Below are 13,844 nucleotides of genomic sequence, written 5' to 3' on the forward strand. Positions count from 1 at the left end.
AGTGGGGGAGATTTTGCGAGTGGACAGGAGATACGCAGAGGCCCCAGAGGAAAGATTACTTGGGAAAAGGCGACGGCTCCAGACGGAGTTTGACCTGTTGACCACTGGGAAGGCGGAGGCACAGTAGAGGAAGGCGCCGGGGGCGACCTACGAGTACGGGGGAAAGGCCAGTCGGATGCTGGCACACCAGCTCCGTAAGAGAACGGCAGCGAGGGGAAATAGGGGGAATCAAATATGGAGGGGGAGCCAGGGTTCAGAGTGCAACAAAAATAAACAAGGTATTCAAGGCCTTCTATGAAGAGCTGTACAGATCCCAGATCCCAGCCCCCAGGGGGGGGGAAGAGGGGATGAGACGATTCCTAGACCAACTGCGATTCCCGAGGGTGGAGGCGTAAGAGGCAGCTGGTTTGGGGGCACCAATCAGGTTGGAGGAGCGGAGTAAGGGTTTGGGGAGCATGCAGGCGGGGAAGGCTCCGGGGCCGGATGGGTTCCCGGTGGAGTTCTACAGAAAGTATGTGGACCTGTTGGCCCCGCTACTAGTGAGGACCTTTAACGAGGCAAGAGAGGAGGGGACCCTGCCCCCGACAATGTCGGAGGCGAGAATTTCCTTGATTCTGAAGCGAGACAAGGACCCACTGCAATGTGGATCGTGCAGGCCGATTTCGCTCCTTAATGTGGACGCTAAGTTATTGGCAAAAGTGCTGCCCACGAGGATTGAGGACTGTGTCCCGGGGGTGATTCATGAGGACCAGACGGGATTCGTAAAGGGCAGGCAGTTAAATACTAATGTGCGGCGGCTCTTAAACGTGATGATGATGACATAGGAAGAGGGAGAGGCGGAGATAGTGGCAGCTATTGACACGGAAAAGGCCTTTGACCGAGTAGAGTGGGAGTACTTCTGGGCGGTGTTGCGTAGGTTTGGGTTCGGGGGAGGGTTTACTAGCTGGGTTAAGCTCCTTTACAGCACCCCGATGGCGAGTGTGGTGACGAACCAGCGGAGGTCAGAGTACTTTCGGCTGTACCGAGGAACGAGGCAGGGGTGCCCCCTGTCCCCCCTGTTGTTTGCATTGGCGATCGAACCTTTGGCCATATCACTGAGGGAGTCTAATAAATGGAGGGGGGTGGTCCGCGGGGGAGAAGAGCATCGGGTGTCGCTATATGCGGATGACCTGCTGTTGTACGTGGCGGACCCAATGGAGGGGATGGTGGAGGTCATGCAGACTCTGAGGGAGTTTGGGGTGTTCTCGGGCTATAAGCTCAGTGTAGGGAAGAGCGAGCTTTTTGTACTACAGGCAGGGGACAAAGCAAGAGGGATAGGGGACCTACCGCTGAGGAGGGCGGAGGGGAGTTTTTAGTATCTAGGGATCCAGATAGCCAGGAGCTGGGGGGCCCTACACAAATTGAATCTGACGAGGTTGGTGGACCAAATGGAGGTGGACTTCAAAAGATGGGACATGTTGCCGCTCTCGTTGGTGGGTAGAGTGCAATCGGTCAGAATGGTGGTCCTTCCGAGGTTTTTGTTTGTGTTTCAGTGCCTTCCCATCGTGATCACCAAGGGCTTTTTTAAGAGAGTAGGTAGGAGTATTATGGGGTTTGTGTGGGCGAATAAGACCCCGAGGGCAAGGAGAGGGTTCCTGGAATGCAGTAGGGATCGAGGAGGGCTGGCGCTGCCAAACCTAGGGAGCTACTACTGGGCAGCAAATGTGGCGATGATCCGCAAGTGGGTTATGGAGGGAGAGGGGGCGGCATGGAAGAGGATGGAGATGGCGTCCTGTAAAGGAACGAGCTTGGGAGCGTTGGTGACAGCACTGCTGCCGCTCTCGCCATCAAAGTATACCACGAGCCCAGTGGTGGCAGCAACGTTAAGGATCTGGGGCCAGTGGAGACGGCACAGGGGTGCAGTGGGAGCCTCGGTGTGGTCCCCGATCAGGGGTAACCACCGGTTTGTCCCGGGGAAGATGGACGGGGGGTTCCAGGGCTGGCATCGGGCGGGGATTAGAAGAATGGGGGACCTGTTCATTGACGGGACATTTTGCGAGCCTAGGGGCACTGGAGGAGAAGTTTGAGTTACCCCCCGGGAAATGCATTTAGATACATGCAGGTGAGGGCTTTTGTGAGGCGACAGGTGACAGCTCTCGGTATCGGACAGCACCTGGATAAGTAGCTCAGTAGCTACACTTAAAATTGCGTCCCTAGTAGCCCGGCGAAGGATCTTGCTATTGTGGAAGGAGGCGAAGCCCCCTAGCCTGGAGGCCTGGATAAAGACATGGCTGGGTTCATAAAGCTGGAGAGGATTAAGTTTGCCTTGAGAGGGTCTGCGCAGGGGTTCTACAGGCCGTGGCAACCGTTCCTAGACTACCTCGCGGAGCGTTAGAGGAAGGTCGGTCAGCAGCAACCCTGGGGTGGGGGTGGGGGGGAAACGAGAGATTGTTTGAGGGGATGGTTGAGCAGGAGATAACATGGAGGGTGGGGGAAACTGGCACGTGCAGGCGAGAGCCAGTGTATAAAGCCAAGTAAATATACCATTTTGCCATGTATATATCTTGCTCAGTGCGTTTTTGTGTTATTTTGTTACGGGGGGGCGGGGTGGGGGGGTTATTGTTTGTAAGGGGAAAAAATTGTGTTGTTAAAAAACTTTAATAAATATACTTTTTTTAAAAAAGTGGATGTATACCTAATGTGCTTCTGGTAAAAGGTGTTTTAAGTCATGGATGTTAAAAGGAAAGCTTAAAGAATTTTTCTCATAGAATTTACAGTGCAGAAGGAGGCCTTTTGGCCCATCGAGTCTGCACCGGCTCTTGGAAAGAGCACCCTACCTAAGGTCAACATCTCCACCCTATCCCCATAACCCAGTAACCCCACCCAACACTAAGGGCAATTTTGGACACTAAGGGCAATTTATCATGGCCAATCCACCTAACCTGCACATCTTTGGGCTGTGGGAGGAAACCGGAGCACCCGGAGGAAACCAACGCACACACGGGGAGGATGTGCAGACTCCGCACAGACCGTGACCCAAGCCGGAATCGAACCTGGGACCCTGGAGCTGTGAAGCAATTGTGCTATCCACAATGCTACCGTGCTGCCCCAACTTAGTGTTGTATTCTTTGGAGGTTGTATTTGAATTAATGGTTGCTAAGATGTTCACTGTATGTTTTAAAAAGGTTAACTTGAGTTCATAGAATAAACATTGTTTTGCTTTAAAACATACTTTTCCATTTCTGCTGTACCACACCTATAGCGTGGGCAGTTGCTCCCCATACCACAATCTATTCAAAGTTGTGGGTCAGGTGAACTCCATAATACACTTTGGGGTTCTCTAAACCCTTGCCCATAACAGTTGTAATAAAGTTCTTTTTAATATACCATATCCCTATTTCTTAGTGAAATCACTCATGGTGTGAAGTATCCTTTCCTCTCATTCTTAAAAAAAAATCAAATAAAATATTGGAGTTTCTGTCCAAAACCCTAGCCACTGTTGTGGTCTAGTTTGGGATCTTAATACCTGCTGTGCAAGAAATTTCCTATCTTGCCTGCTTCCTTGAAGTTTCAATTCCATTGCAGGAGATTTTTTTTTAAAAAGTGAGGCTGCACTGTACACCTCCACCACATGAGTGGGGTTTTTTTTTTTTTGCAAGTTTTTTTTTTTTCTTTAGTTGCTAATACAAATACATGATGAATGCACTTTTAACCAATGTTTTTAAATATAAATTTAGAGTATCCAATTAATTTTTTCCAATTGAGGGTCAATTTAGTGTGGCAAATCTACCTAGCCTGCACATCTTTTGGGTTGTGGGGGCGGAACACACGAAAACACGGGGAGAATGTGCAAACTCTACATGGACAGTGTCCCAAAGCCGGGATCGAACCTGGGACTTCTGCGCCGCGAAGCAGCATTGAGGACCACTGCGCCACCGTGCTGCCCCTATTTTAACCAATTTTAAGTGTAGCTACTGAGCTACTTATCCAGGTGCTGTCCGATACCGAGAGCTGTCACTAAATGTACTTGTTCGGCCAACCCTTCATGATGTAAAACATAAACCTGTCCAAGACCAGTCTGGTCATATACAGTGTAACTAGCTCTGTCTTTTTAAGCATGGAATGAATTTTGGCTGTGAGACCACTTTTAAAACAAACAAACAAATATGGTCTTCACCAATGCAGGTATAGTTTTTCAAAGCTTCTTCTTGACTCCCAACCAAGATGGGCATTAGGAGTGCAAGGCAAACAGAAGGTGTAAAGGTTAGTTTTATTGTAAGACCAAAGATAAAGAGAGTTCAATAGGTTCAGATGGGGGAATTGCTGGTCCAACTTTCTGATAGCCTATATACTCCATTTCATGTATAGTTTTGATTTGGAGTACCTGTTAAAATAGATAAGAGGAATAATGTGTGGGTCCAGCGATCCATAATTCTGGGTGGGGGGGGGGCGGGGGGGGGTTGTTGGCAAACACACTTTTCGAAAATACCAATACAAAAGCAAAACGCTCCAGATGCTCGAAATCTGAAATAAAAAGAGAAAATGCTCAGCAAGTTGGGCAACTTCTGTGGAGTGAAGCAGTTTCAGCCAATGGTCCCATACCAGAGTTAAATATTTCCTGCCTTCAGGATTCCAAATACAGATATATATTTTTTTTCCAATCCCTTTCACCTCATACACTACTGCATTTTTATATTTCCTCTGTTCCACTAAAGGGTCATACATAGTTCTCAGATACTGCTTGACCAGCTGAATATTTAGAACCTTTTCTGTTTTCATTTTGAGCTTTAAAATTTTTTACCTCCATTAAAAGCAGTTAGAATTTTGAATTCTGAGGCAAGTAACTAACGCTAACTCTCTAAAGCCTATCCATTTTTTACAAGGTGCAGAACAGTGATGTAATACTCTCCACTTCCCTGAACGAGTGCAACTCCCAATAAGTAACGAAAGAAGCTTAACACCATCTAAGTCAAAGTAGCCTGTTTGATTAGCACCACATCCACCAACTCGACTACTGGTGCATTATGGTTGCAGTGTGTATCATCTACAAATATGCACTGCAGCAACTTGTCAAGGCTTCTTCGTCAGACCCTCCAAACAGAAGGTGGCACCGGAGCGAGGCGACTCTCTGCGAGCTCTCCCCAACAGATCCACTTTCTACTTCACTAATACTCGTTCTAATTTTTTTAAATTTAATTCTAAGACTAACATTATTACTAACCTCTTTTCCCGATTTATGTTTTTTTTTTTCTTCCCATGTACTTAATGATCTGTTGAGCTGCTCGCAGAAAAATATTTTTCACTGTACCTCGGTACACGTGACAATAAACAATCCAATCCAAAATCTGTGACCCTTAACACCTAGAAGGACAAGGGCAGCAACCCTGTGAACATCACCACTTGCAAGTTCTCCTCCAAGTCATGCATCATTCTGTCTTGAAAATATATCACTATTCCTTCATTGTTGTTGGGTTAAAGTCCCTATTTAACAGCAGTGTGGATGTACCAATATTACACAGGCTGTAGTAGTTCAAGAAGGCAGATCACTATCATTTCCTGGAGAGCAATTGGGAAGGACTATAAGTATTGGCATTGCTATTACACTACTGGGTATATATTGACCACCATCTCCTGGAAATGACATAGAAGAACAAAATTGCAAGGACACAAGGCGTAAAAGCTATAGAGCAGTTATGAGGGGATTTTAATTCCACTACTACATTCCCCATAAATATTAGAATAAAGGGCAGAGAGGGAAGGTGGTATTGTGGGAAGAGAACCAGATGACACTGATTTTAAGGTGAATGAGGAAAACCCTTTTATGCAGTGAATAGTTAGAACCATAGAATTCCTACGGTGCAGAAGGAGGCCGTTCAGCCCATTGAATCTGCACCAATCCTCTGACAGAGCACTTGCTTTGGCCCACTCCCCTGCTGTAATTCCATAACCCCACCTCATCTGCACCTTTGGACACTTGAGGGGTAATTCAACATAGCTAATCTGCCTACCTGCACATCTTTGGACTGAGGGAGGAAACCGGGACACCCGGAGGAAACCCACGCAGACACTGGGAGAAAGGTGACTGTCTCTGTGGAGTACTGGAATTGAACCAGGGTTCCTGGCATTGTGACTCAACAGTGCTAGGCACTGTGCCACCCTGGATTGTATGCTCCGGAATGTATTGCCGAAGTATGGCAACGGATTTAATCACTGTTTTCAAAAGGCTATTGAATGAAATTTGTTGGCGGGGAAGTGGGACTAGCTGGATTGTTCGTGCAGACAACCAGCGCAGAAGCTATTGGCTGAATGGCCTCCTTCTCTGCTATTTCCCTATCTCCAGATCGCTGACCTAGTCCAGTAATGTAACCACTGTGGGACCATACTTTTATTTCATTGTTTCTTTTTCTTCTGTTGCAGTCACTCTTTCCAACATCACCCAGCTGGTACTGAGCCACAACAAGTTAACAAGTAAGTAAACTTCATTGTTATCTTTTTGAAACAGCAGCAGCTGGGAAATGTAAAATATCTGCTCTGGAGAATAAATAAATTTTGGCATGTCAAGTTATGTAGTGTACGCATTCGACACTGGTTTAGCACAGTGGGCTAAACAGCTGGCTTGTAATGCAGAACAAGGCAGCAGCGCGGGTTCAATTCCCGTACCGGCCGCCCCGAACAGGCGCCGGAATGTGGCGACTAGGGGCTTTTCACAGTAACTTCATTGAAGCCTACTTGTGACAATAAGCTCTTATTATTATCTAGCAATTTGCTGGGGTCTCGTCTGGCTGATGTGGAAAGCTGCAATTGTATGTGTCTGTGGAGGTATTTGGTGGAAGTTTTCTTTGAAGTATTTGTAGTTTAAATTGGAAGCCATTTGGTATATCCAATGTGGGGGTAGAAAGTTTTGGGGTTTAGTGTAATCATTGGATAAATTGCAGTAAAATATGAAATGTCTCCATCAGCAATTTATTTTTTGCTATGTTGGAGGTTTGTCCTTTTTAAGACCAATTCTATTGTTGAAGTGAACTTTATTCCATTAAAGGTGAATCGTACCAGCTTAAATTGGGTAATATCTCTTTGGAGATATACACTGAGAAAGAGTAAGGTTCTGAATTTCAAATGTTTCTAGCTAAATCTGGGATTTCTATGGTTGCGCCTTCTAAATTAATGGTGTGCTCCCTTAATGTTAAACTGGAAAGTTTGCCCCTTGAAAGACCATTGAGAGTCAAAAATACGACAATTCTTGTATTGACTGACAATATGTGTACTAGATAAGTGGACTTTGTCGTGCCAACAAGAAATGTTCATACTTTGTCATATTAAAAGAATGGCAAAATTGATAGATGCACATGTCTGTAAATAAGTTTTGCAGCAAGGAAAGCCAATATTTACTATAATTGGCTTGTGCTGGTGCTTAACCTCCATACAAGCCTTCCCCTCTTTTTCATCTAACCCCATCAACATCTTTGATTCCTTTCTCCCTTATGCCAATATAGCTTCCCCTTGAATATATCTATACTCTTCACCTTGAGTATTGTTTGTAGCTTGTCCCACATTTTAACTACTTTGCCAAATAAGTTTCTCTGAATAATAATCTTTATTATTGTCATTAGTAGGCTTACATTAACACTGCAATGAAGTTACTGTGAAAATCCCCTAGTCGCCACACTCTGGTGCCTGTTCGGGTACACTGAGGGAGAGTTCAGAATGTCCAAATTACCTATCCGCACGTCTTTCAGGACTTGTGCGAGGAAACCGGAGCACCCGGTGGAAACCCACGCAGACACCAGGAGAACATGCAGACTCAGCACAGACAGTGACCCAAGCCGGGAATCGAACCTGGGACCCTGGCGCTGTGAAGCAATTGTGCTACCGTGCCGCCCCCTTTTGGATTTGTTGGTGACTATTTTATACTTGTGGCACATAATTTTGGTCTTGGCCGCAAGTAGAAATATTGTTTCTATGCCGACCATTATCAAATCCCTTTCAGCTTGAGATGTTTAAAATGTCACTCCTCAATGGCCATTTTTTTCCTAGCAATAAAGAGCCACAGCCTGCTCAACCTTCCCAATGTGACTACTAGCATGTATAAGTGAGCCACACTGAGCCCAACTGACTATCTTAATTAGTTTTCAGTGTGCTAGGAATTACAATCGGGATTGTTTAGCTAGTGTTGTCCAATCTTGGATCCATCTCTAATGTTTGATATCTATGTTTTGAGTTTTGGGTTGGGTACAGTCATTCCTTTGTTGTAAACAACTGAAGGGAGACCAATAAGGCCCTGTCCTTTGCGAGATTCTCTGTCCTGCCAGCCGGCCAATGGGATTTCCCATTGTGGGCAGCCCCACGCCGTCTGGAAATCCCTGGGCTTGGGTATGCTGCTGGTGCAACAAAGAATCCTGACAGTGGAGAATCCAGCCCTGTGTCCAGACTTAGCACCTTTTACTCACCTGAAGAAAAGTTTAGGGAACAGTAATTTGCTGGTTCATTCCCCAGGGCAATTCCTTGACCAATCAGAGTCAAACTGTCCAGTTTGAATTTTAACTAAGTTGGCAGCTAACTGTTCCATTCTACATTCTCCATGGCAACACCTCTATCTATCAGACTCTACTTGCCAACCAATCAGCACTCTCTTCTCATGCAGTAGGAATTGTTGTTTTCCCCATTACTGTTGATACTTTCTTGCAAGCTATCCTGATAAGTTATTCATGTCGGCCCTGCATTCTCAACCTTGCTCTTCGTCTGAGGTGAGGTGATCCGCAGGTTAAATCACCACCAGTCAGCTCTCACCCTCAAAGGGGAAAGCAGCCGATGGTCACCTGGGATTATGGTGACTTTACCGTTACCTATTATGTGAGGTAGTATGAGGGTAAATCATCCTCCCAGGGTGGGGGTGGGGATGGGCCTGTACGGGGGGGCTGGGTGCCATTGGTTGAGGGTCGCCCCTGGGCTGGGGGCTGAGGGGCTAAGTGTTCATTCTCCAATATTGTGCATACCCAGAACGGGGGCACCTACCTACAACTGCTGCCTGTCTGTCCTACCAAACACTTCCAGGACAGAGCCCTGTTGTTATATGTTAAAAGGTACTTTAACTTTGGCTGTGAGTAGCCTCTGACTCTGCAGCTGAAGGCTATAGCTAATAAGGAATTGGTCTTGTTAATTGTGAGAACACTTCACAGCTGCAGGTGGCTGCAGATTCTTGGAGGCTGTTGCTGTTTTTCCTTTCCTGTAGCCGGAAAGAAGGCCAATTTTTTGAAGCAAGAAGACGCTATGGGACCAGGTGCATGACATTGACACAAATAGGCCACCTGATGAAGATGTTGAAGAAATGCTTTCGCAGGTGGCTGATGCTTTTGTTGCTGGTGTGGTGAGTGCTGCATGTAACTGGCACGTCACCGTAGGCTAAGCACGCTGGACGTCAAGGCACCTTCGAGTGCCAGTGGAATATGTGGATGCAAGGATTTAAATCTGGCGAGATTGGGCCATGTGGAAGGACCTGCATAGCTGTGGCTCCTGAATGGAGAGTGGCACTGATATGTAGAACAAGTTTCATATTGATTGTCAGATCATTTCGAGGACAAGTTCTGGACATGATGACATATTCTCAGGCTTACCCTCCATTTCTGTTGAGGAGCCTGCAAGGGGTGATACCATGTGTTTTTTTATGTGAAATGAGCTGATATGGCTTTGTATTGGTACCAATAGGGAATGGTGAAGTTTCCTTGTTGTTTAATGGTTAGTGTGGATGTTATATATAGTTGATTTTTAAATCTTTGTTACTGTTGACCGTTTCATAAACAAAATATTATCCACTGCTTCTGGATCATGCACATGTGTGCATGCTTCCCAAGAAGCATGCATGACCTCTACATCCTGGGATACTTGTAGATCCCCAGCATCTTTGAGGACCACCCCAGGATAATGGGTTGGCTCTTGGGAGATAAAAAGGCATACCCCTGGCTGAAGATGCCAGTGCGGAGAGCAGGGGTGGAGATACGATAGAATGAGGCCCATGCCACCTGTGCTGTCATTGAGCGGTGCATCGGACTGCTAGTTCCGATACCTCGACGATGCTCCTCAATGACTGGGACATGCTCTTGAGTGCCTCAGCAATGTCCACCTGTTTCTGGGACATGTTCCTCAGCTACTGGGGCATGATGTTGAGGCCCTCAGCCATGGTTGACGCTGACTGAACCACACCTTGGACACCATCACTCATGACACTGATCATGTGCTGCAGGCGTTCCACTGCAGTCGGCACTCTTGCAGTGTTGGCCTCAGTGCCACATATTGTCGGTGCCACCTCCTGCACCCGTAGCCTTTGGGACTCCTCCAATTGGCTATGTGCTCACCAGAGTGCCGCTGATATCCCCTCCTGAATCTCAAGGCCTTGCCCCAGCATCTGCATCAGCACTGGGCATCTGATTGGGACTCCGCTGAGTCCTGGAATCCAGCAGACCTCCGACTGCTGACTCCCTTGGATGCTCCTGCCTCCAGCTGATGTGCATCAGCAACTGCGTGGTGCTCACCAGATTGTGCCCCAGAAGCTTGTCCACTAATGTCACCAACCAACGTCTGTGCCTTTGCGCTGGTGGAGGGTAGGGATGACAGCTGTGATGCCTCAATGGTGGCCTCCTCTGAGTTCCGCTCTGGTTTTCTCTTGTGTGACGCGATGGGGCTACCCCGGATGGCCCAGCCTCATGTGGTGGCGATCCTGTGAGAGAATGGACATGTGGTCAGTGAGAGGAAATAATTATTCTGTCTGACATGAACAATTCATTTGAGATGGGTCATCTGGGTAAAGGGGCAGTGGATTCTCACCTCTGTAGCGCAGGCCATCCTCACTGTCGAAGATGCTCCTTGCTCTCCCAATTCTGTGATCTCCAGGGTCCATCCCTCTTGGGGGAGCCTCTGATGTCTGGAACCCTGCTGCCCATCTGCGTCCTTTCCTGCTTGTCATGGGCCAACTTCTCCTGCAGGGACAAGGGCAATGTGAGCGGCACACTTAATGCCGGTGGCATGTGTGATGGTGGGTTGTGCTGATGGGTGACAGGATGTGCTGGGGCACAAGCACGGTGATATGCTGTGGCAAAGGGGTGCGAGGTGCCAGCCACTGACTTGTTTAGTCCTGGTCACGCTGCCTGAACCGACGGCCGCCAACACTGCCTCCCAGGCAGCATTGGCGGCCCTGTTGCTGGCCCTCCTACCCACTTGGGGGAACAGGGTGTTCCATCTCGCCTCCAGGACATCCGCCAGGTTGGCATCCCCGAAGCATAGAACAGGTCTACGTGGAGCCATGGTCGTGTGCTGCGTGGGAGTTGGTTTGGAGCGAGTGTTTATGAGCAGCTCCCCCTTGTTAGCGGGGAGCTGCCGGGCGTGGTTCCGGTGAATCAGCTGGCAGGACAGCCAGTTCCGCTGTGAAACTCCGTGAGGGATCATTTCCGGCACTAAATGCCATTCGCTATGGGCTTGCCGGCTCTGCCATCGGTGCGCACCCGGTAAGTCTCATCCGATATGACGCTTGGAACTTTTTCCCCATTAAATTTTGCTTCATGGGAGGGATTCTCTGTTTCTCAGACTAAGTGTTGACGCCAACAGAGAATCTGTGGACTTTCACGACAGAAAAACTGGCACCACACCTGCATTAATTCTGCTACTATTAAGGGGTTGGCACCGGTGCGCGTGGAACACAATCGATTCTAATAAAACGGTGCTGGACTCACTTGTTCCGTGATCGACACTTGGGAAGCTGACAAGCTGCAGCTGCACATACACATTACGCTCCCTACACACACCTACCCCAGCCAAAAAGATGGCACTGGTTGTACTGGAGAGCGTCCATACAACTGATGGGTCGGCTGGGGCCAGAAGGCAACGCGGGGGGTGCCCTGGGGGGACACCTATATGATCCGAGGCCCTAAGTTCACAGTGGGCTGTGAGCGGCTGTATGGCTGCCTAGCCGGCTGCGGCAATGGTGTTCCGTATACGTCCACCCCGACCCCACAGCCCACCTCCTGGCCAGCCCCCACTACTCGCCCTTGCAGAAGCCCCCCGGCGGCACAACAAACATGGCGATGTTGGACACCTCCCGTACCCCCTCTCTCTCCCTCAGCAGCCGCCACGCCGGTTTCACGATTTTTAAAAGCACCAGTGAACCACGCCATCGGGAACTCAGCTTATCAGAGGCGGAGAATCATGGAGGCCCTGGAGAGTGCCGGGTCAGGCCCGCTAATGATATGCAAACGGTGTGAAATACATTGACCCCGTTTTTGAGGTGACAAAGAATCACGATTTAGCATCAAATCGACCCTACCGTGATTTTGGCGTCGGAAGCTATTCTCCGCCCAATCGGATTTCCTGATTTCGCCGTCGCCTAACCGAGAATCCCGCCCCATATCCTTACAATATCGATCCTTGTGGCTAATTTTAAAAACTAAACTGAACTTTTTTTTAAAGGCTGAAGCCATGTCTCCCAGTGACTCTGAACAAAAAGGGACTAGTTGGCAGGAATTCTGTCCCTCATTATCCCTGAAGAAGCCCTAATGACCGCCGCCCCTCCCCCACCCGATGGACTGAAGAGACCAAATTCAAAGGGAACTGTACCAAGGACAGTCTACATTTCATAAGTAAGGCATGTCCAACTGTTGCCGATTAGTCTACTTGGACAAAGGATCCCATAATTTTCCCTCCAGACTTAATGATTACAATGTTAACAATTTCAGGAACCCAGACAAAGGGATACGCACTAATAAAATCTCAGCAGATGGTTGAGTTAGCTCGAGAGATTGATCGATGTTGAACAAGAGTCAGCATGTTGAGAATGTGGAGAAAGTGTCTCCCTCATCCACCTTTCCTTCTTCCCACTCGCACTAACACGCCCCCCCCCCCAAAAAAAAAAACATGAAAAGCCCCATACTTAACTGACCAAGAAAGAATACCAATCATGTAACATTGCTTAAGGTGTCCACATGAAAAGGGGTGTGATGAGAGGAATTTAAAAATGCTATTCAACCTTTGGCAGTGTCTCCCTCTTGAACTAACAACTAGAAAATGGTAGAACAGGCCAGCCGAAAGACTTGCAACAGTGATCACGATGGGTAATGTGGATTTGGTTTATGATGTAAGAGTGAAAGTCATCCTACAACTTCAGAAAGGAACATGTTGAGAAGTACTAGCCAGAAAATTTAAGGTCCAAACCACTTGAAAATAAAATAGATCCTGTTTACAATATAGCTAAATTCAGAAGAGACGTATACCACCGGATAATGAGCAGCAGAGAAAAGACTAATCTGCATCATACTGGAAGTAATAGGGTGAATGGGGGCAGAAATAAGATTTTGTTCTCTCTCAAACATGAAGCAGTAACACCTTAGGAGATCAAGATAGATATAAAAAGTCTGAGGGAGATTAAACTCGGGTTCGCTTCCCGTTTGGATTACTGTCTCTGCGGAGTCTGCATGTTCTTTCAGTGTCTTATCATAGAATTTACAGTGCAGAAGTAGGCCGTTCGGCCCATCGAGGCTGCACAGGCTCTTGGAAAGAGCACCCCACCCAAGGTCAATGTCTCCACCCTATCCCCATAACCCAGTAACCCCACCCTACACGAAGGGTCTTTGTGGGCTTCTTCCAGGTGCTCCGGTTTCCTCCCACAAGTCCCGAAAGACGTGCTTGTCCGGTGAATTGGATATTCTGAATTCTCCCTCAGTGTATCCGAACAAGCGCTGGAGTGTGGCGACTAAGGGATTTTCACAGTAACTTCATTGCAGTGTTAATGTAAGCTTACTTATGACACTAAAGATTATTATAGAGACTGATGGGAAAACAAAACTAGACATGATGGGTAATACTGAAAGAAATGTCAAGCATAT

The 13,844-nt window shown here is 47.6% G+C and overlaps 1 protein-coding gene across 2 annotated transcripts in view; it reads left to right on the forward strand.

The window, feature by feature from the left end:
- The window catches only part of LOC140424925 (ras suppressor protein 1), a 153,945-nt gene that overhangs the window by 58,370 nt on the left and 81,731 nt on the right, over positions 1–13,844 (forward strand). For both annotated transcript variants that reach the window (XM_072508597.1, XM_072508598.1), the window contains exon 3: positions 6,397–6,447. In XM_072508597.1, coding sequence (XP_072364698.1) covers positions 6,397–6,447 — 51 coding nt within the window. The remainder of the gene's footprint in view (positions 1–6,396; positions 6,448–13,844) is intronic.

Source organism: Scyliorhinus torazame, chromosome 6 (genome assembly GCF_047496885.1).
Source record: "Scyliorhinus torazame isolate Kashiwa2021f chromosome 6, sScyTor2.1, whole genome shotgun sequence".
Lineage (NCBI taxonomy): Eukaryota > Metazoa > Chordata > Chondrichthyes > Carcharhiniformes > Scyliorhinidae > Scyliorhinus > Scyliorhinus torazame.